Below are 23,578 nucleotides of genomic sequence, written 5' to 3'. Positions count from 1 at the left end.
GAACCAACCCTGCTGAAACCTTGAATTTGGACTTCCAGCCTCTGTGACTAGGAGACACTTCTGTTATTTTAAATCACCCAGTTTTTGGTACTGTGTCACGCCAGCCCTAGGAAACTACTACTAACACTTATCCCTGGACTGCTCTTGTGCTCCCTTAACAGGATTCCTACCAGGTTCCTTGAGGACTGACCCCCTGAACTAGCTGTTACATCTTCCGTTTAAGGTTATAGAGTGCACACCTAAATCTCAAATTAAGGTCCTGCCAGAAAACCTACTCAGGAACTGAGGCAACCAGTTATCTCTTCAAATATCGTTTCTCCTCCAGGGTATTTCCTAGTGGCTCAGACTGTAAAAGAATCTTCCTGAAATGCAGGAGACGGCAGTTTGATCCCTGGGTCAGGAAGATCTCCTGGAGAAGGAAATGGCAACCCACTCTAGTATTCATGCTGGGGAAATCCCATGGACAGAGGAGCCTGGTGGACTACAGTCCATGGGATCACAAAGAGTTGGACACAACTGAGCAGCTAACACTTTCAATTTCCTCCAGGACATCTCTTGTGGGAGCACTCACCACATGACAGCGCGGCTCTGTGCTTGGTTGTTTAGGTCTCTCATTGGATTGAGTCCTAGTCTTCATTGAATTCTTAGTGCTCAGTACAGTGTTTGGCACAAAGCAAATGCAGTCTTACTGTGGTTCAGATCATGAACTCCTTATTGCCAAATTCAGACTTAAATTGAAGAAAGTGGAGAAAACCACTAGACCAAATAGATTTAAGGGACTAGATCTGATAGACAGACTGCCTGATGAACTATGGATGGAGGTTCATGACACTACAGGAGACAGGAATCAAGACCGTCCCCAAGAAAAAGAAATGCAAAAAAGCAAAATGGCTATCTGAGGAGGCCTTACAAATAGCTGTGAAAAGAAGGGAGTGAAAAGCAAAGGGGAAAAGGAAAGATATACCCATTTGAATGCAGAATTCCAAAGAATAGTAAGGAGAGTTAAGAAAGCTTTCCTCAGTGATCAATGCAAAGAAATAGAGGAAAACAATAGAATGGGAAAGACTAGAGATCTCTTAACAAGAAAATTAGAGATAGCAAGGGAAAATTTCATGCAAAGATGGGCTCAATAAAGGACAGAAAGGTAGAGACCTAACAGAAGCAGAAGATATTAAGAAGAGGTGGCAAGGATACACAGAACTATTCAAAAAAGATCTTCACAACCCAGATAATCACAATGGTGTGATCACTCACCTAGAGCCAGATATCCTGGAATGTGAAGTCAAGTGGGCCTTAGGAAGCATCACTACCAACAAAGCTAGTGGAGGTGATGGAATTCCAGTTGAGCTATTTCAAATCCTGAAAGATGATGCTGTGAAAGTGCTGCACTCAATATGCCAGCAAATTTGGAAAACTCAGCAGTGGCCACAGGACTGGAACAGGTCAGTTTTCATACCAATCCCAAGGAAAGGCAATGCCAAAGAATGCTCAAACTAATGCACAATTGCACTCATCTCACACGCTAGTAAAGTCATGCTCAAAATTCTCCAAGCCAGGCTTCAGCAATATGTGAACCATGAACTTCCGGAGGTTCAAGCTGGTTTTAGAAAAGTCAGAGGAACCAGAGATCAAATTGCCAACATCTGTTGGATCATCGAAAAGCAAGAGAGTTCCAGAAAAACATCTATTTCTGCTTCATTGAGTATGCCAAAGCCTTTGACTGTGTGGATCACAATAAACTGGAAAATTCTGAAAAAGTTGGGAATTCCAGACCACCTGACCTGCCTCTTGAGAAACCTGTATGCAGGTCAGGAAGCACTGGACAGTTAGCACTGGACATGGAATAACAGACTGGTTTCAAATAGGAAAAGGAGTACGTCAAGGTTTTATATTGTCACCCTGCTTATTTAACTTATATGCAGAGTACATCATGAGAAGCACTGGGCTGGAGGAAAAACAAGCTTGAATCAAGATTGCTAGGAAAAATATCAATAACCTCAGATATGCAGACGAAACCATCCTCATGGGAGAAAGTGAAGAAGAACTAAAGAGCCTCTTGATGAAAGTGAAAGAGGAGAGTGAAAAAGTTGGCTTAAATCGCAACATTCAGAAAACTAAGATCATGGCATATGGTCCCATTCAGTTCAGTTCAGTTCAGTCACTCAGTAGTGTCCAACTCTCCGCGACCCCATGAATCACAGCACGCCAGGCCTCCCTGTCCATCACCAACTCCCGGAGTTCACTCAAACTCATGTCCAGTTGGAAACAGTGGAGGCAGTGTCTGACTTTATTTTTCTGGGCTCCAAAATCACTGCAGGTGGTGATTGAAGCCATGAAATTAAAAGAAACTTACTCCTTGGAAGGAAAGTTATGACCAACCTAGATAGCATATTAAAAAGCAAAGATATTACTTTGTCACAAAGGTCTATCTAGTCAAGGCTGTGGTTTTTCCAGTGGTCATGTATGGATGTGAGAGTTGGACTATAAAGAAAACTGAGCACCAAAGAATTGATGCTTTTGAACCGTGATGTTGGAGAAGACTCTTGAGAGTCCCTTGGACTGCAAGGAGATCCAACCAGTCCATCCTAAAGGAGATCAGTCCTGGGTGTTCATTGGATGGGCTGATGTTGAAGCTGAAACTCCAATACTTTGGCCACCTGGTGCAAAGAGCTGACTCACTGGAAAAGACCCTGATGCTGGGAAAGATTGAGGTAATGAGGAGAAGGGGACAACAGAGGACAGGATGGTTGGATGGCGTCAACGACTCAATGGACATGGGTTTGGGTGGACTCCAGGAGTTGGTGATGGACAGGTAGGCCTAGGGTGCTGAGGTTCATGGGGTCACAAAGAGCTGGACACGACCGAGCGACTGAACTGAACTGAAATGCAATGAATAAATTAATATGTATTATTGCCTAATGGCTATTGCCAGTTTTTCTATTTACACCATCTGTATTCCAGGTCACTCCTCCATTCCCACCAATTGGCCTACTCAGATGTTAATTACATGCAGTTCCTCAGCACACACTCTGCCTTCCCTATTCCTGAAGGCCAGTTCTCCACATGAACACTTGACAACCCAAGTGGATGTAGCAGACACCTATTGTTCTGAATGCTTAAAAGGCCCTCCGTGATTCATGGGGTCGCGGAGAGTCGGACACGACTGAGCGACTGAACTGAACTGAACTGAACTGATTGTCTAGGAGCCATTCTAGAGAGACAAAATTCTCTCAGCTAGTTATATGTTTATCATCTAGTTCTAGTCTTTTCTGGTTTACTTTGTTCTATGAATATATCCACATGTTTAATAGTTAAGTAAAAGTGTAACTATTATCTGAAACCAACAATTAATTTGCAATTGAAAAAGAAATAAGATAATACTCAGTAAAAGAGTAAACACATGCAGGAAAAAAAGGGGGAGGGAGAAGTAAAATATGAAATACTGTTTTTCTCGATAATTGAATTTTACTAGTTTCTTTCTTTTTTTTTACTTTCCAAAGTGTCCAAATTAATCTGCATTACTTTAACCTATATTATTATATTATACACTTATTGTGGGTTATTTTGTTTTAATATGGAACTGTTAAATTCTTCAATTGCCTCTGACCAAATAAATTTGACATGACAGTGGCCCAGTTAAAGTTGCATAATTATATATATTTGAAAATAAACATAGAAATGGCAAGAGAAATACCTCTCCATCAGAATCAAGTCAATATTAACAAAATAGAGAAAACAAATGCTTTACTAATTAATTCATTGATATTTCAACATATGTTGAGTGTGTTTAATATGTTTGGCACTTTAGAGATATTAAAATGATTTTTGAGGAGACAGAAGATTGCAGAGGAGTAGGTGCATGTGGAATACATCTCTCTCCACAGATACATCAGGTATATACCTTCAGACACAGGAGATCTTGCAGAACACCAGCTGACAGCAGGCAGGAATACCTTACTACTGGAAAAGAATATATAGAACCAACCAAAACTCAGTAGGATGAAGAAAGTAGGGGGAAAAACAGGAGAGGTAGCAGGACTGGACCTGCTCTTGGCGAGTGGGGGAACTGAAGCAAGGGTCCAATCCCCATATCAGGCAATTGTTTGGGACAGAGGATACTAGAATGATTTTTATTTTAATATAAGCACACAACTCAGATCTGATCTGATCCTGAGAGACCACTGAGTCTGAGTCTCTTTGTTCACTGATAAGGAAACACAGAATCATATGAGCAAATGTCAACACAGACCTATAACATATACGAAGACAAACTGTTTCTGCTCTCAGTGAGTTAGATCCACACACCCACATTTAAAATTTGGTGTCAAAAAGCTTTAAAGGCTGAAGGCATGGATGTAAAGTAGCATGGAGGAAGTAACAAAATGCCCACAGAGTGAGCGATAGCAAAGGAGGCCTATTGAAGGATTTGACTTTCCATCTGAGAATCAAATAAATGAGCAGAAGCCTGCCCTGTGGCTGATGGTCAAGAGGACAGGCATATAAAAGCACAGAGTTATGAGACAGCAGCAGGGCTGGCTTAGGGACTGCCCAGCAGTTCAGTCTATGGCATGGGGTTGGTTGGGGGTGTTGGTGGGGTCTGGGTTGCAGTGCTGGTGTGGAGCAAGGAGAGAGTTGGGAGTGGAAGAGACTTATAAGGAGGTTGCAGAGTAAGGAAGGTAAGTGGTAAAGTGGACAAAGCTGGAAATGTGTAGGGCTATCTATTAGTGATCATAATGATGAGGGCCTTTTATCTCATGACAGACAGTGTGGCTGCTTTTATCTCTGTATATAGCACTGTGATGACAACAGATGAATTTAAGCCCATGAGCATGATTAGTATGGATTTGAGAGGTTAATGGGGGCTTCCATAGTGGTTCAGACGTAAAGAATCAGCCTGCAATGCAGGAGACCTGGGTTCGACTCCTGGGTTGTGATGATCCCCTGGAGAAGGAAATGGCAACCCACTCCAGTATCATTGCCTGGGAAATCCCTTGGACAGAGGAGCCTGGTGGGCTAATGCAGGGGAGGCCTGAGAGGTTAATGCAGAAGTCACCTAAGAAGTGACTTTCACCACCTAATTGGTAGATGATTGTAGAAGGGATAGTAATGGGAGAGGAGAGGTGAGAATGGACTAAATTAGAGTGAAAAGGGAGGACGACAAGGGGCTAAGCAGCTTTTGTATTGAAAGACACCAACAAGTCAGGGATTGCAACTCAGATGCCTTCAGAGGTAAAGGAGATAAATAAATGTCTACTCCAGCAGTGACAAGGGAGAACGGAGGAGACTGGTAAACAGTGGGTGCAGGATCTACCTAATGATATCCAGGTGTAAGTTATGTTAACATACTGACTGGTCAAAGAGAACTTCTGTGGGATATACTTGAACTCTAGGCCAGGAGTTTAACTGACTACATTCTAACCATGACTTCTCATCTGAAGAGGTTGACTTGAATTCCAGCCTTACCTCCCAAACATTAAAGGAACCAGGATAGAATCTGCATGGATATATATATATATATATATATGTGTGTATTTTTTGTATTGGATTGTTTTTTTTTAAATTACAACCTCTTTTCTTTCTTTTTAATTTTATATATTTTATTTTTGGTTGTGCTGAGCCTTCTTTGATAAACAGACTTTTTTCTAGTTGGGGTGAGTTGGGGCTACTCTCGAATTTCAGTGTGTGGGCTTCGCATCGTGGTGGTTTCCCTTTTCGCTGGGCATGGGCCCTAGGACGCGTAGGCCTCAGTAGCTGTGGCACATGGGCTCAGTAGTTCCCAGGCTCTAGAGCACAGGCTCAGTGGTTGTGGTGCATAGGCTTAGTTGCTCCACATCATGTAGGATCCTCCTGGAACAGGGGTCACACCCATGTCCCCCGCATTTCCAGGTAGACTGTTTACCACTGAACCATCAGGAAAGGCCTGGATATATATACTTTAAAACTTATCCAGATGATTCTAAGGTCCAGTCAGGGGTGAGTACCACTTCAGGTCAAAATGACTCCTAACTTTTTAGCTTGAATAACATGGGTGAATGGTGATGTTAATTTTTAGGACAAAGAATACAGAGGAATGAAGACATTTTGTGCAACAGAAGTTAATACACCAGCTTTTACATAACATATCTCTTTAGACTCAGATATTTGCTGACTTGTCTATAATCAATGCAGGTCACTATTACCTTGGATATACTCTACCTTTCCTTATAAGAATTCAAAGTGCTTTGATAACAAATTCCTAACTATCTATCATATATAACCATAACTGATATGGAATGTGGCATAGAGAAAATATTCATCTATACATATGAGCAGTTATAAAACCACATTTATTTTCACTGAACTACTTGGGAATAGAAAGCAGGTTTTATCCTATTCTACCTGGATGAGGAAACTAAGCAGTAAAATGAAATCTTTTGTTCATACTTGTACAAAAAAAAAACAACAACAACTGTAGAAAAGGTATCTCTGAAGCCTATTTCACTGTTGAACAACCGAAGCTCTATTTTCTCTATCTTGAGAAATGTTCACTTTCCCCAAATATATTTCATCTATTCAAGAAATATATTCAGGTACTAATCTCTAGCGCAGGCTTTCAGAAATTTATTTTAAACTTCAGCCAGATTCACTGTTTTAATTATGCAAAACTCACTCGTTTAATAAACCCACTCTACAGTCCACTGCTCAAAGTCTTTAACAGCAGGATTCTAATAGAGTCAGGTCCAAAATGCAAATGGTACCATCTGTATCACCACATCCACTCCAGCAGCATCGCTATTAGATTAGTAGTACAGTCTGCAAGATAAAACAGCAGACACCCCAATCATGTGGAACCAGTTGAGTTTCTGTTTAACCTCCAGCCGATAGAAACACATAACCAGTTCAGTGATGGCTAGCTTAGTCAATCCATAGCCAAGAGCTGTGTCCAATTTCCCTGACTAAAGGAATTAAGAACCAAAAAGGGAAAGGGAGCAGAAAGAAGACATTAGTTCCCTAAGTCCAAATATAAATAAGTTTCAATTGAGTAACAACCTTCATTGTCCCTGGTTGTATAAAGATTAGCTGACCAATCTGGAACTAATTCAAACATTAGGATTAAAGACATAATATTTGCAGAATGATTTGAACTCTTCACAAAAAGGAAGTACATGAAGTATATTAAAAAAGAAAACATGGTATTTTAAAGTAGAGTCACATACTGGTATAATTTCAGCTTAATTAGAACTTGTATGAAACTACTATTTGCAACTTTGATATTTGTGCAGATCATTTTGTACTAGTCAGTTTTTGACATAAGAAATATTAGATAACATTCGATTTTTATCCAGGAAAATTCTTTTATTTTCAGTCTGCATCACACAAATTCAGTGATAATGAGGTTTTTTATTTTTGTTCTGGCTCACCCAATATCATATGAGATTGACTATTGGGGAAAGTTGGGCATATTAAGAAACATGTCCTTTTGAAAGTTTTTGCTTCCTATAAGTTTTTTTTTTTTTTTTTTTTTACATTGTAGGACTACATGAATCACTTCTAGAAAAGTGATGCTTGTAAGATGAGCAAACAATGCTGGTCATTATTAATATGCCTCAAATGCAAGATTTCAGTCACTAGATTCAGTTGAGCTGAAAAGGATATTAATTATCACACTGTCATTGTCTATCTACCCCTTGAGACTGTATAAGCAAGCTCTGAGACCATAGCAGTCATCAGTGAGATAGGATAAAATTGTATTTCTATGCTGACGATTTCAAAGGTATTGCATGGCATAAAAACATTCAAGTTAAAAAGAACTGAACTCTGATTTATTATATTAACTAATTAAAGAAGGAAAATTGCTTGCTAATAGGTCAAAATATATGCTTGTGGTACTAGCTTAATAAACAAAAGCTGGCTACAAATAACTGAAAGACTGTCACCCATTTTGAAGTTATTTGGATCCAATAATTAAGCATTATATATTTATAGAAAGTTTCCCTAGAAGTAAACTTAAATACTATGAAAAATTAAGACAAAAGAGCACTAAACATAAAAATTTTTCATTCTCTCATGTACAAAATATATACCCTGAATAAAAACAAGATTAAACACAAAATTCAACACTTACCTTTAGTTTGTATTTTCCTTTCAGGTTTCTCCAGTTTTTCAGTCTTTTCTTTGTGTATTTCTAGGAAAAATTATGATTTACTTTTAAAAACTCTTTTTGAAAATGTACAAAATACAAATCATAACTATGATCTAAATGTCATAATATTTCCATGAAGTCCAAATTATTTTATTCAACAAATTTATGGGCATCTAAAAGGAAAGAATCATTGAAACATATTGCCACATAAATCCTTCATTTATTGATATAAGTTTTAGGACTTATAAGGAAAAACTTGAAGTTACCTAAAAATTAGAGTTATTGAAAAAGCTTAAAACTTACATCAATAAATGTTGCCACTGTTTTCAGTGTTAAATCTGGTCACAAATTATAATTATGTTTTATTTCAATTACTCTCAATACAAATTAAGACTCCTTAGTAAAAATGTCATTTAGATTTAGAAAGATTTAGTTTTTACATATTAAATTAAGAATCTGTGAAATGAACTGTAACTATCTAATAAGAAATATATCTCAGAAGTATTGACTCTAAGTCGTGTTTAGAATCAAAATTTGGCATTGCATTTAACCAATAATTACTGCATGCAGACAGACACATTTCATAGAATTAGTTAGCTGTTACATTTTTTCTAAATATCAGGTTTTAAGAAATATATTCAATTTGCTGTTAGTTCAGTATATATAAATTGCCAAGGCTCAGAAAATATAGTTAATTCTGAATTTGCTGTTAACTTGGACAGAAGTAAATTTGAGATTAGAGTTTACAAATATGATTACTACCTCTGAAAAGAGACTTAGTCTTAAATACCATGGTGTTTCTTAGAAAAATGCTAATGAGTTTTACTTATTTATTTATCACAACTTTATTCCACAGATGATCTGAGATGGTGCTAATTATTGTACATATTCTAAATTCTCCATTTGTAGGTTTGAATATGAATTTTATAATTTTTCTGGACATCTAAAATCAAGATCAACTAGAGGAAAATCCTAAAATCTTCAGAAAAGACAGTTTCTTTCATTCACCATTTAAAGAAATAAGCACATGTTGAAGATCTCTTCCCCTCATTTTCCCCATTAATCAGTTATAAGATTTATAAAGCTACCCTTCTACCCTTATCCCACTCATGACTTTGAAAATGGCAATGGAGATACAGAGAAGTTAAGATTTCCAACTATATTTCTGGAAAAAAAAAAAAACAAAAAAAGTCTTCAAGGTGCGTGGAACGATTTCCAAAGAGCATAAGAAACATTTACCTTCCAGCTTCTCTCATTATTTTTAATCTCTACCTTATGTCTCCAGATCTTACTCCAAAGCATGGCTTCTCATCCTAGCATTATTGATTTTTGGAATGGGAAAAATCATTATTTGGAGGTTGGTGCACTGTAGAGTGCTGAGCAGCACAGCACCCTATTAAAGGATTCTAGATGCTACCCATCCCTAGTCACGACTACAAAGAATGTCATTCGATATTGACAAATGACCTTTATTGACAATTTATATCTTTAGAGCAATAGCCTAATTACTCTTTGTCACTGTCTAGACCCATATTGCCCAATACAGTGGCCACTAGACATGTGTACATGTTAAGGATATGATATGTGATTAATCTGAATTGAAAAGAGTTATAAATATAAGTACATAATGGTTTATGAAGACTTAATACTAAAAAGAATAAAATATATCATAATTTTTGTATTAATTACATATTGGAATGATATTATTTTGGACATATTGTGGTGGTTTTACTTCTGTGTCAACTTGGCTAGGCTATGATCCCAAATCATTCAAATGAACACTAATCTAGAAGGTGAAAGTGAAAGTCGCTCAGTTGTGTCCGTCTCTTTGAGACCCCATGGGCTACACAGTCCATGGAAGTCTCCAGGAAAGAATACTGGAGTGGGTAAGCCTTTCCTTTCTCCAGGGGTTTTTCCCAACAACCCAAGTCTCCTGCATTGCAGGCAGATTCTTTACCAGCTGAGGCACAAGGGAAGCCCAAGAATACTAGAGTGGGTAGCCTATTCCTTCTCCAGCAGATCTTCCTGACCCAGGAATCACACTGGGTTCTCCTACATTAGAGGTAGATTCTTTACCAACTAAGCTATCAGGGAAGCCCAATGTAGAAGTTGCTGTGAAGGTATTTTGCAGATATAATTAAAATTTGTAGTTTATTGATTTTTAAATAACATGATTCTGGATCATCTGGGAGGGCTTGTCTGATTCTATTGAAAGGTCTTAAAAACAGGTTTGAGGTTTCCTGGGAGAAAGAAGAAATTCTCTGATACTATAGATTAAATAAGAAATATTATTCAAATTAAGTCCATATTTTTCTTTTTGTGCTGTGCTCAGTCATGTTGGACTCTTCATGACCCCATGGTCAGCAGCCCACCAGGCTCCTCTATCCTTGGGATTCTCCAGGCAAGAACAGTGGAGTGGGTAGCCATTCCCTTCTTCAAAGGATCTTCCAGACCCAGGAATTGAACTGGGGTCTCCTGCATTGCAGGCAGATTCTTTACCAGCTGAGCTACCAAAGAAGCTTTTTTTTTTTTTTTCTTTTTACAATTTTATAATGTGGCTACTCAAAAAAAATTTAAATATACATGTGGCTCACACTATATTAGTTTTGGACAGTACTGGTCTGGTACTGGGGCAGGCAAATTATGTTTTTAGGTTATCCACAGGGTTAAATTTTCTATAAATGAATCATAAAACCAAACTGAAAATGCTCCCTTGCCCATACCATTCTCCTTCCTCCCTCCTATCTAAACTACCAGAAGCAATGGAGAAGACATGGCTTGTATAGTTCAGTCTGATTAAGTAAAATGATTCAGAGTGTTCAAAGATTTAGAGTGGTCTTTGCAAGCACCAAGGGAATCATCCTTAAGAAATTATTTCCTAATCTGAAAGGAGATTAATTTGAATATAGAAATGGGATGAAATGTTCTAAATTAAAAATTTATATGAAATGTTGCATCTTCTGTGACTGAACTATTGTTGAAGTTATCATTACTTTTCTAGATTGACTACTTTTCTGCGTCTCCTCACTTCCTTAGTAACTGCTTGAGTCTGCAATTTGGAACTCAGAGTAGGCCTCGGAGACTAAAGCTTCTTTTTTCCCATACAAACAAAAAATGGGTGATACAGAGAGACTTTCGGTCCAGGGAGCCCCTGAGGGTCCTGCTCATTACAGTCTCAAGGACAAAGTCCTAACATTTTCTATTTCTGATTCTGAACTTCAGCTTTCAATAAACTAAGACAGCCTCACCGATCTGAAAAGATACATTCAGATTTTTTGAAAGTGGGCGTCCCAGATTAAAACTCACACACACACATACAGTGTGTGCACATACAAATCTCTACAGCTAACAATGAAATATGATGACTTACATAGACAATATTTTGCCAAAATCATCATCAACAATTTTTTTTTAATTGGTGCTCTCGTGAAGACTTAGTATTTCTGTACACGTAAGTGCAGACAGGCACAACCAACTTTGTAAAGGCATACACACATACATTTCTTTGCTTACAGATGACAAAAGAAATTTCTGATGATTCTGAATTGGAACTGATTTTGCTACTGTGAAACACGTTTCTTTGGCATAAGGCAATCAAAGCCCAGTAGATTCAGAAAAAGCTCTTTATCTTCCCCTCAACTGCCTAAATATACATGGAAAGATGGCCTATACCAAAGAGAGAGCTATAACCAGATATACAAGAAACTTATACGTATAACAGAACAATCTTTACTTTCCAAACATCTGTTGTCCCTTCTTCTGAATGGCCTTCCTTCCCTTTGTATCCTCAGACCACTCTCCCTTTCCTTAGCTAAGGATTCTAATTATATAAGTCTTAAATACTTGGCTGCCCTTCAGGTTTCATATTTTTAATGGGGCTCCCATATGTATGAACTTTACTTTACTCCTTTTAGTCTGTCTTATATCAATTTAATTATTAGACCAGCAAAAAACCTAGAAGAGAAAAAGAAAAATTTTTCTGTCCCTACTTTTCAAACTTAAGGATAAATTAAATGTCTCTGCATGTTTTATTGCAACATTACATTTTCTTTGGGGATTGTATTACATCACTATTGTCACTGTCCATGGCTATCAAATGTCCAAAGAAGCCAATGTAGCCTCTACACAGTGTGCCTGCCAATTCTATCTCCTTACACTTCAGCCAAGAAATGATGACCATTCAGGCTCCTGCCCAACTGAGTAACAGCATGCTACCAATTTTGACTTCAGAAAGATCTTTTTCTCTTTTTTCTCATAAACAGATAATGCCTAAAATTTCTTGCTCTCAACTGCTCCTGCCAGCTAAGGGCCATTCGTGTGAGAATGGAAAATTAAATTTAAAGATTCAAGTCAGTAAAGTAGAAATTTATTACCCTATGGCTTTCAGCAAGCCTCAAAGAAAAATAAAATTTCATATATTAATACTAGCTTCTAGTTATTCAATAATGTCTGTAGACAGGGGAAGGCCTCTACTTACGTGACACAGCAGTAATGCATAGTAGCATAAAGTTTCATTTAACTTTGACACTCCTTAAAAATAGTTCACTAAACCTGAACCAATTCTGGATACAAGGGACAAAGAAAAAGCTCAAAGCAGTCATTATTTACCTCCAGATGTATGTGCTTCACCTTAGGTTACAGTCCAGTTTCTCTGAGAATGTGATGTCTCAGGATCAGATTCTAGTTGGAATGATAAACCATTTTGGTAACAGTAAACCTGAGAGATGGGTTTGTGTCTTAAAAAGCAGGAAGTCAAAGTGTTTCAATCCCAGGTGTCAGACTATCCATAGGTCCTTAAAGGTACAGAGGTCAATTTAAAATTTTGATAATTGGAGAAGGGAAAAACAAATGGGAAAGAGTGACAGTTATCTCAGTGTGTCAGAAAGCAATGAAAGGAAATCCTTCGTTTTACTGAATTATTGGCAACCTTAACTGATATGACTCAGTTCTCCTCTAGTGTTTACTGTGTTTGTAATAATACAAGGGGTACTTAAGAGAAGGGCATGTTACTTCCACAGAAATGGGAAGTGTATTGCAACTACTTTCTCTAGTCCTGACTTTCTCAATCACATTTCTCATTATCTGTAGGGAAGTATGTGTAAATATGAGAAGTGGAGAAAAACGTATAAATCTTCTTTCAGATTCTTATTGTTATTCACCTCACTTTGCTAGGCTTTAAAGGCATTTAGACATTTTTCTTATTAAAGGAATCCAGAGAATTTAAACTCTGGCTTTCATGCTTTATAACTCAATGGAGATAGTAAAAAATATACCCTCCTAGGTCAGGCTGTTTTTCTAAAGTCCAATGAAAAATAAGTAATTGGATTACAGTTCAACATCTCTGAAGAAGTATTAGTCTCAGCATCAGACTTGTGAAGTGCTCAGAAATAAGAGGAGGAGATGGAATAACTTATTATGTTGCTGCGAAAAAAATAAACATTAATATTATTTAAAGTATTCATTATTTCTGGATTGCAGTAGTCATTAAATGATTATTTGAATAACTGTCATACTAAAGATGACATAAATCAATAAAATTCTGGTATAATTAAAATGCATTTTGTTAAAAAACTCTGGACACATAAACTATTAAAAGATCTACACAAAAATATTATCATTGCTGGCATGTATTAAAAAGCTGTATAGTGTTGAAGATAATTAATGCTTGAGTCAATCTGCTCCATTCAAATATAATTTTCATACCTACTAATTGTGCAAACTTCATATCCTCAACTGGAAAATGAGGTTTATAATAGTACCTATCACATAAATTTAGGCTTCTCTGATGGCTCAGTAAAGAATCTGCCTGCAATGCAGGAGACCACCTGCAATGAATGAGTCCTGGATTCAGTTCCTAGGTAAGGAAGACCCCTTGGAGAGGGAAATGGCAACCCACTCCAGTACATTTGTTTGGGAAATCCCAACAACAGAGAAGCCTGGCAGGCTATATAGTCCATGGGGTCACAAAAGAGTCGGACATGACTTAAGTGACTAAACCATCACAACCACATAGATTTACATGAGGAATAAAATAAGTTAAAATGTAAAGGATTTAGAGCAGCACCTGATATCTGATAAACATTATGTTTGATTATTATTAAACAATACTGGCTATTATTACTATTATTGTCTCCCTTACTAAATTCTAAATTTTCTGAAGCCAAAAACTACGTCTATTTTGTTTTACAGTAAATTTTCAATAATAATTGGCACATACTAAGCCTCTTGATCCAACCAGTCCATTCTAAAGGAGATCAGTCCTGGGTGTTCATTGGAAGGACTGATGCTAAAGCTGAAACTCCGATACTTTGGCCACCTCATGCAACGAGTTGACTCACTGGAAAAGACTCATGTTGGGAAGGATTGGGGGTGGGAGGAGAAGGGGATGACAGAGAATGAGATGGCTGGATGGCATCACCGACTCGATGGACATGAGTTTGAGTGAACTCCGGGAGTTGGTGTTGGACAGGGAGGCCTGGTGTGCTGTGATTCATGGGGTCGCAAAGAGTCGGACACGACTGAGCGACTGAACTGAACTGAACTGAAGCCTCTTGATGAAAGTGAAAGAGGAGAGTGACAAAGTTGGCTTAAAACTCAACATTCAGAAAACTAAGATCATGGCATCTGGTCCCATCACTTCATGGGAAATAGATGGAGAAACAGTGGAAACAGTGTCAGACTTTATTTTGGGGGGCTTCAAAATCACTGCAGATGGTGACTGCAGCCATGAAATTAAAAGACGCTTACTCCTTGGAAGGAAAGTTATGACCAACCTAGATAGCATATTAGAAAGCAGAGACATTACTTTGCCAACAAAGGTCCGTCTAGTCAAGGCTATGGTTTTTCCAGTGTCATGTATGGATATGAGAGTTGGACTGTGAAGAAAGCTGATCACCGAAGAATTGATGCTTTTGAAGTGTGGTGCTGGAGAAGACTCTTGAGAGATCCTTGGACTGCAAGGAGATCCAACCAGTCTATTCCAAAGGAGATCAGTCCTGGGTGTTCATTGGAAGGACTGATGCTAAAGCTGAAACTCCAATACTTTGCCCACCTCATGTGACAAGTTGACTCACTGGAAAAGACTCTGATGCTGGGAGGGATTGGGGGCAGGAGGAGAAGGGGACGACAGAGAATGAGATGGCTGGATGGCATCACCGACTCGATGGACATGAGTTTGAGTGAACTCCAGCAGTTGGTGTTGGACAGGGAGACCTGGCGTGCTGTGATTTATGGGGTCTCAAAGAGTCGGACACAACTGAGTGACTGAACTGGACTGAACTGAACTACTTGATAAATACAGTAAAAAAAAGTTAAAAAATAAATATTTGAGCAAAATTATAAACTACCAACTCCTACACAACAAAGAAAGTTGTGGTAGATAGTATTTCACCTGTTTTTTATGACACGATGTTGCTGCTGCTGCTGTTAAGTCGCTTCAATTGTGTCCAACTCTGTGCGACCCCATAGACGGCAGCCGAGCAGGCTCTGCATCCCTGGGATTCTCCAGGCAAGAACACTGGAGTGGCTTGCCATTGCCTTCTCCGGACACAATGTTCAGTTCAGTCGCTCAGTCGTGTCCGACTCTCCGCGGCCCCATGAATCACAGCACGCCAGGCCTCCCTGTCCATCACCAATTCCCGGAGTTCACTCAAACTCATGTCCACACAATGTTGCTGCTGCTGCTAAGTCACTTCAGTCGTGTCCGACTCTGTGTGACCCCATAGACGGAAGTCCACCAGGCTCCCCTATCCCTGGGATTCTCCAGGCAAGAACACTGGAGTGGGTTGCCATTTCCTTCTCCAATGTGTGAAAGTGAAAAGTGAAAGTGAAGTCGCTCAGTCGTGTCCAACCCTTAGCGACCCCACGGACTGCAGCCAACCAGGCCCCTCCATCCATGGGATTTTCTAGGCAAGAGTACTGGAGTGGCTTGCCATTGCCTTCTCCACAATGTTACAACTACTTAAATACTAAAATACATGTGGTTGAAACTTTTGAGACAGTAAAAAGTTGCATTTCTCAAGCTTTTTACTTTCTATTAGAAATGCTGGAGAAAGTTGCAGAATTTTACTATTGGCGGAAATTTTAAAACTCTGTGGACATGAGTTTGAGTGAAGTCCGGGAGTTGGTAATGGACAGGGAGGCCTGGAGTGCTGTGATTCATGGGGTCGCGGAGAGTCGGACACGACTGAGCGACTGAACTGAACTGAACTGATATGAAAGATACTGTAAATTGCAATACTTGTACAAAAGGTAGGTTTTTTTTTTTTTATTGGATTACAGGAGCTTTATTTATAATTGTCAAAATTTGGAAGCAACTGAGGTATATTTCAGCAGGCAAGTGAAGAAATATACTTTGTGCCTCCAGACATGGAATATCATTCAACACTAATATGAAATAAAAATACATCATCGAGCCATAAAAAGCTATGGAAGAAAATTAAAAGCATATTACCAATACGTTTTTAAAGCTTTTTCCCCCCACAGTCATCATCATGGGTGTCAATAAGTTAGGGTTTTTTTAATATTGTTTTCCTGGAACACTGAAAAGCTGAATAATAATCAAATTAAAGGCACTGAGCATTTTTAATACTTTGCCTTAAGTTATCCATAGATGTTTACATGCAGGATATCAACTATGAACTGACATATAATTGACAATTATACATATAATAAAATATTGACAATTAAAATTATGTTCATTTTAACAGAACAAATTTAAAACAGGTTTTAAAGTGGGATATGCTATCCCATCTAACTTGAAGGGGGTAAAATTTTCTATTTCTTTTGGTCTACATGTTAAGGAATATTTCATTTCAGTTTTTCCTATTTGTGATTATGGCATTTAAGTGATAATCTGCATTCATTTGTGTAATAACACTGCTTACATATTTATGGTATTTTTTATGTAGAATAGTGACATGTTGGCTTTTGTTGTATATATTTCTGTTGGATACCTGAGAGGACAGGTAAAAATTTCAGTGATCTTCCTGGTGACCCAAAGTGGAACTTCTATGTATAATGGTGAATTTTCTGATTCTCATAAGGAACATGCAGCACATAATAGCCCAAATCTTTACAACTCCCAATGAGAAATGAAAATTTGTTTCATTGGTTTGGTTATCCTTCTTCATCTTCAGGCTGTTTAATTCTATCAAAATGTATTTATCTAAGCTCTACATCTCCCAGGGTGCATTGTTAATCACAGACTAACCAATTTCCCCAAGACTTTCTGAGCTTGACTCTCACATTTAACTTAGGAAGAGAGGCCATACATACATAAAACAAATAGGAAGGCTGACAGCAGCAGCAACCAATGGGACCAGAATTAAATAAGTCCAAAGAATGAGTTTCCTGCAGTAAAGACTTTCTGAATTATTTTGTTATATTACATGTATTTTACTTATTATAAATTGCTATTATCTACTTACAATCATAACACAGTTTATTGTTGAGCAGTTTATAAATTTGTTTAAGTCTTACATGGATAGTTTAAAACATGCAATTTTTTTCTATACGTGACATACTGTTAATAAATTAAAAATATTATCTATTCGAGATTTTAAAATGACAGACTCAAGAAATTTAAAGGATAATCTCTGTCACCAAGGCAACCATCCTAATTCTTTTAGATGACAGCCCAGTTTATTAAATTGTTCTGAGGGTTGTGGTTTTAAATAATGCCTTTTGTCAGGATGTTTTCTCAATATATCTCACAAGTGCTAGACAGTATAAAATATCTTTATAATTTTTATTTTAATATTAAAAGTTCAAATTATTTATTCACTTGAACATAGAATCTACACTTGTAAGATTTTGCCAATTGTTATTAGGACACAAAAGTTCAGATAAATAACTGAACAAATTTAGTTATCTCTTTAGTGGCTAGTTAAGGAGTGCTAAAGGAGAATATTTTGCTGAATTCTCAGTATTTTATATGAATATACCAAATGATGTGTAGCTATTTGTATTTTAATGATTCTCATAATTTTCTAGTGCACTGATAAACAAAAATTTTGAGGAAAGTGCACTAGTAACCATTAATGAAGGGTGAAAAAGAATATTTTCTCCTCCTTAATGCATCTAGCGTTTTTGAATAAGTGAGGAAATATTCCAGGTATGGTGAGAGGCAAATATTGAGGACAGTTTCCTTCAGGGTTATTGAAGCCCATACATACATATATATAAACATATATAACCCTATTTTAATATGTTTAAATGTTTTATTACTTGGCAAAATTTTCTAAAATAAGCAAAACTTTTTCAAGAAAACTAATAATCTCAGCACTGCATAGTATTGACCCCTATAAAAACTGTAAAACATATATATGTGTATGTCCGATCTCATTTTTTCCATAAACCCAGTGTGTGTGTGTGTGTGTGTGTGTGTGTGTGTGTTCGTTGCTCAGTTATGTCTGACTCTTTGTGACCCTGTGGACTGTAGCTTGCCAGACTTCTCTGTCCATGGAATTCTCCAGGCAAGAACACTGGAGTGGGTTGCCATTTCCTTTTCCACAAAAACCCAGTAATTTCTGGCTAATTCACTTTTCCTCTCTGATTTGTACTTTCCTTACTTTTCTCTGCAAATTTTATTTTCCCCATTTATAAAATGAGAACACCTTCATGGATCACAGCCTTGTCATGATGAAAGAGCTTGTATAACTCAATGAAGCTATGAGCCAAGCCATACAGGGCCAGCCAAGATGGACGAGTCACAGTGACAAGTTCTGACAAAATACGGTGGACTAGAGCAGGAAATGGCCACCCACTCTAGTATTGTTGCCTGGAGAACCCCATGAACAGTATAAAAAGACAAAAAGACATGACATCAGACGATGAGCACTCCCAAGTAAGAATGTGTCCAATATGCTACTGGGGAAGAGTGGAGGGCAATTACTAATAGCTCCAGAAGAATGAAACAGTTGGGCCAGAGCAGAAACAATGCTCAGTTGTGGATGTGTCTGGTGGTGGAAGTAGTCTGATGCTGTAAAGAACAATATTGCATAGGAACCTGGAATGTTAGATTCATGAATCTAGGTAAATTAGATGTGGTCAAGGAGGAGATGGCAAGATTGAACATTGACATCTTAAGGGTGAATTAACATGGACAGGAAAGGGTGAATTTAATTCAGATGTCCATTACATATACTATTGTGGGTGAGAATCCCTTAGAAGAAATGGAGTAGCCCTCACAGTCAAAAATGCAGTATTTGGGTGAAATCTAAAAAAAGAATGACCTCACTTTGTTTCCACGGCAAACCACTCAGCATCACAGTAATCCAAGTCTATGCTGCAGCCACTGATGTCAAAGAAGCTGAAATTGAGGTTTTATGAAGACTACAGGGGCTTCCCCAGTGACACAGTGGTAAAGAATCTGCCTGCAATGCAGGAGACTCAGGTTCGGTCCCTGGGTTAGGAAGGTCCCCTGAAGGGAATGGCAACCCGCTCCAGCATTCTTGCCTGGAGAATCCCATGGACAGAGGAGCCTGGCGCACTACAGTCCATAAGGTTGCAGAGTTGGACATGACTGAAATGACTTAGCACACAGGCACACATGAAGACCTACAAGACCATCTAGAAGTAACACCAAAAAAAAAAAGTCTTTTTCATCTCAGGAGATTAGAATGCAAAACTAGGAAGTCAAGGGATGCCTTGAGTAACAGACAAGTTTAGCCTTGGAGTACAAAATGAAGCAGGGCAAAGGCTCACAATTTTGTCAAGAGAACACGCTGGTCATGGCAAACACCCTTCTCCAAGAACACAAGAGACAACTCCACACATGGACATCACCAAATGGTCAATACCTAAATCAGATTGACTATATTCTTTGCAGCCGAAGACGGAGAAGCTCTATACACTCAGCAAAAACAAAACCTGCAGCTGACTGTGGCTCGGATCATGAGGTTCTTATTGCAAAATTCAGGTTTACATGGAAAAAAAGTAGGGAAAATCCCTAGGCCATTCAGGTATGACCTAAATCAAACCCCTTATGATTATGCAGTGAAAGTGATGAATGGATTTAAGAGATTAGATCTTCTAGACAGAGTACCTGAAGAACTAAGAACAAGGTCAGTAACACTGTACAGGAGGTGGTGACCAAAGCCATCTCCAAGAGAAAGAAATTCAACAAAGCACAGTGGTTATCTGAAGAGGCTTTACAAATAGGAAAGAAGAGAAGCAAAAGGTAAGAGAAAGATATCTTCAACTGAAATCAGAGTTCCAGAGAAGAGCAAGGAGACATAAGAAGCCCTTCTTAAATGAAAAAAATGCAAGGAAATTGAGCAAAACAACAAAATGGGAAAGACTAGAGTTCTCTTCATGAAAACTGGAGATATCAAGGGAATATTTCATGTAAGGATGGGCATAATAAAGAACAGAATTGGTAATGGCTTAACAGAAGCAGAAGATATTAAGAAGAAGTGGCAAGAATACACAGCTATACAAAAAAGGTCTTAATGACCTGGGTAACCACGATGGTGTGTTCATTCACCTAGGGCCAGATATGCTGGAGTGTGAAGTCAAGTGGGCCTTAGGAAGCATTACTATGAGCAAAATTAGTGAAGCTGATGGAATTTCAGCTGAGCTATTTAAAATCCTAAAAGACAATGCTGTTAAAGTACTGTACTCAAAAAGACAGCAAATTTGGAAAATTCAGCAGTGTTCACAGGGCTGGAAAAGAACTAAGAACAGTTTTCATTCCAATCCCAAAGAAAGGCAATGCCAAAGAATGTTCAAACTAGCAAACCACTGTGCTCTTTCACATGCTAGCAAGGTAACACTCAAAATCCTTCAAGCTAGGCTTCAACAGTATGTGAACTGAGAACATCCAGATGTACAAGCTGGGTTTAAAAAAGGCAGAAGAACCAAAGATGAAGTTGCCAACATTTGTTGGATCATGGAGAAAGCAAGGGAATTAAAAAAAAAAAAATTGTTTCATTGACAACGCAAAAGCCTTTGACTTTGTGGATCAGTCAAAGGAAAACTAAGGAAAATTCTTAAAGAGATGGGAGTACCAGACCACATTACCTGTCTCTTGAGAAACCTGTATGCGGGTCAGGAAGCAACAGCTAGAACTGGACATGGAAAAACTGACTGGTTCCAAATTGGGAAAGGAGTACGACAAGGCTATCTATTGTTAATCTGCTCATTTAACTCATATGCAGAGTACATCATGTGAAATGAAGGGCCAGCTGAATCACAAACTGGAATCAAGATTGCTGGGAAAAATATCAATGACCTCAGATATGCAGATGATACCACTCTTATGGCAAAATATGAAGAGGAACTAAAGAGCCTCCTGATGAGGGTGAAAGAGGAGAGTGAAAAAGCTGGCTTAAAACTCAGCATTCAAAAAGTTAAGATCATGCATCCAGTACCACCACTTCATGGAAAATAGAAGGGGAATAAGTGGAAGCAGTGACAAGTTTTATTTTCTTGGGCTCCAAGTCTGGACAGTGACTGTAACTATGAAATTAAAAGATGCTTGCTCCTTGGAAGGAAAGCTATGACAATCCTAGACAGTGTATTAAAAAGCAGAGACATCACTTTGCTGACAAATGTCCTTATCATCAGAGCTATGGTTTTTCCAGTAGTCAGGTATGAGTGTGAGAACTGGACCATAAAGAAAACTGAGCATCGGAGAATGGATGCTTCTGAATTGTGGTGCTGGAGAAGACTCTTTAGAGTCTCCTGTACTGCAAGGAGATCAAACCAGTCAATTCTAAAGGAAATCAACTCTGAATATTCACTGGAAGGACTGTTACTCCAATGCTGAAGCTCCAATACTTTGGCCACCTGATGTGAAGCGCCTACTCATTGGAAAAGGCCAATGTTGGGTAGACTAGAGGCAAAGGAGAAGGGATGGCAGAAGATGAGATAGTTAGATGGCATCACCAACTCAACAGACATGAATTTGAGCAAACTCTGAGAGATAGTGGAGGACGGAAAAGCCTGGTGTGCTGCAGGCAATGGGGTCACAACGAGTTAGACAGGACTTTACGACTGAACAACAACAAAATAAAATAAGAAACTATTTCCCATGTGTTTATAATCCAGACAGAGGTGGAAATGATTAAATAATACCTTTTTGAAGATAATTACTGATAGAGTTTACAGATTTGGATGAGGTTTTGGCTCAGTTCATACGTGTGTTTCATATTTGATGATATACTAGACAAGATTAATATGGCTATATGTCAGATTCATCTAGAGAAATTTTAAAACATATTCCTACCTGTAACACAAATGTAATGTGTTTTTCATGGTGAGAAACCTTTTAGGAATCTCCAATTTAAATAGACTCTGAAGTAGTTTCAGAACCACATCAGAAGTAGAACCTACTGTCTAAACCTATATTCCTTTAATTTTAATGAGAATATGACTTGCCTGGGGAATTTTCTTAAAATGTAGATTCTGATTCATTTGGTCTAGATGGAGCCTGGTTCTGCATTCCTAAATCCCAGGTGATGCTAAAACTACTGTCCCATTAAGCACATTTTGAGTCGCGAGGTCCTGGTCGAGTTGAAACTCTTAGCAAAATTATTAACACATGACTGCACAATTCAACAATAGAATCGAAAAATATCATAGCTGGAAAGGATCTGGGCATCTGTAAATCTAGCATCTTTGTTTTACAGTGTGAGAACTGGGAACCACTAAGGTTAAGTATCTTAACCATAGTAGGTTAATAACAGACAGGGAACAAACACAAACATCTCTTTGTTGTGTTTATTCGAGGCTATCTCAGTCATGCTCAAAATTTTGATGTGTGCAGCTGATGGGCATCAATTATCAATAGTTATTTCAATGATCTAGGTCAATGCGACAATGATATAGAATTAGTTTTTATTTTATCCTTCACAATTTAGTATTTTCTTAACAGCAAATTCATATACAAAAACAGTCACTATGTATAAACAAAATATGCAGTTATCCACTTATCCTCAACTGTCTCCCTTACTGGTATCACAAAGCATGTTGGTTGCTCATTCATGTCCGAATCTTTGCAACTCCATGGACTGTAGACCGCCAGACCCCTCTGACCATGGAATTTTCTAGGGAAGAATATTGGAGTGGACAGCCATTTGCTTCTCCAGACCCATGGATCAAACCCAGGTCTCCTACATTGCAGGCAAATTCTTCACCATGTAAGCCACCAAAACTTAATTAAAAATTTTTTTTTTGGCTTTGCCTCATGGCTTATAGGATCTTAGTTCCCCAGGCAGGGATCGAACCCAGGCCCTGACAGTGAAAACAGCAAGCTCTAACCACTCAATCACCAGGGAATCCCCCAAACCTCTTAGTTTTAGAATTAATCATTGGGTTGCAATGGTTCTCACCCTGAGTGTGCATTAAGAGCACACTGAAGAGATTTAAAAAATACAACTCAAACTCTGGAAATTCTGAGGTGGGAAGTGATCTGGGATTTCAAATTAAAAATAAAAGTAAAAATTAGGTAAT

The 23,578-nt window shown here is 38.1% G+C and overlaps 1 protein-coding gene across 12 annotated transcripts in view; it reads right to left on the bottom strand.

The window, feature by feature from the left end:
• Positions 1–23,578, bottom strand: part of TRDN (triadin) — a 424,466-nt gene that overhangs the window by 306,824 nt on the left and 94,064 nt on the right. For all 12 annotated transcript variants that reach the window (XM_088840567.1, XM_088840568.1, XM_088840571.1 and 9 more), the window contains exon 5: positions 8,105–8,164. In XM_088840567.1, the coding sequence (XP_088696693.1) occupies positions 8,105–8,164 (60 nt within the window). The remainder of the gene's footprint in view (positions 1–8,104; positions 8,165–23,578) is intronic.

The sequence above is a fragment of the Moschus berezovskii genome, chromosome 10 (assembly GCF_049115385.1).
Source record: "Moschus berezovskii isolate FMDL1 chromosome 10, NW_MosBer_1.0, whole genome shotgun sequence".
In the NCBI taxonomy this organism is placed as follows: domain Eukaryota; kingdom Metazoa; phylum Chordata; class Mammalia; order Artiodactyla; family Moschidae; genus Moschus; species Moschus berezovskii.
Note: the sequence above shows the minus strand (reverse complement) of the source record. Positions and strands in the feature narration are given on the sequence as shown.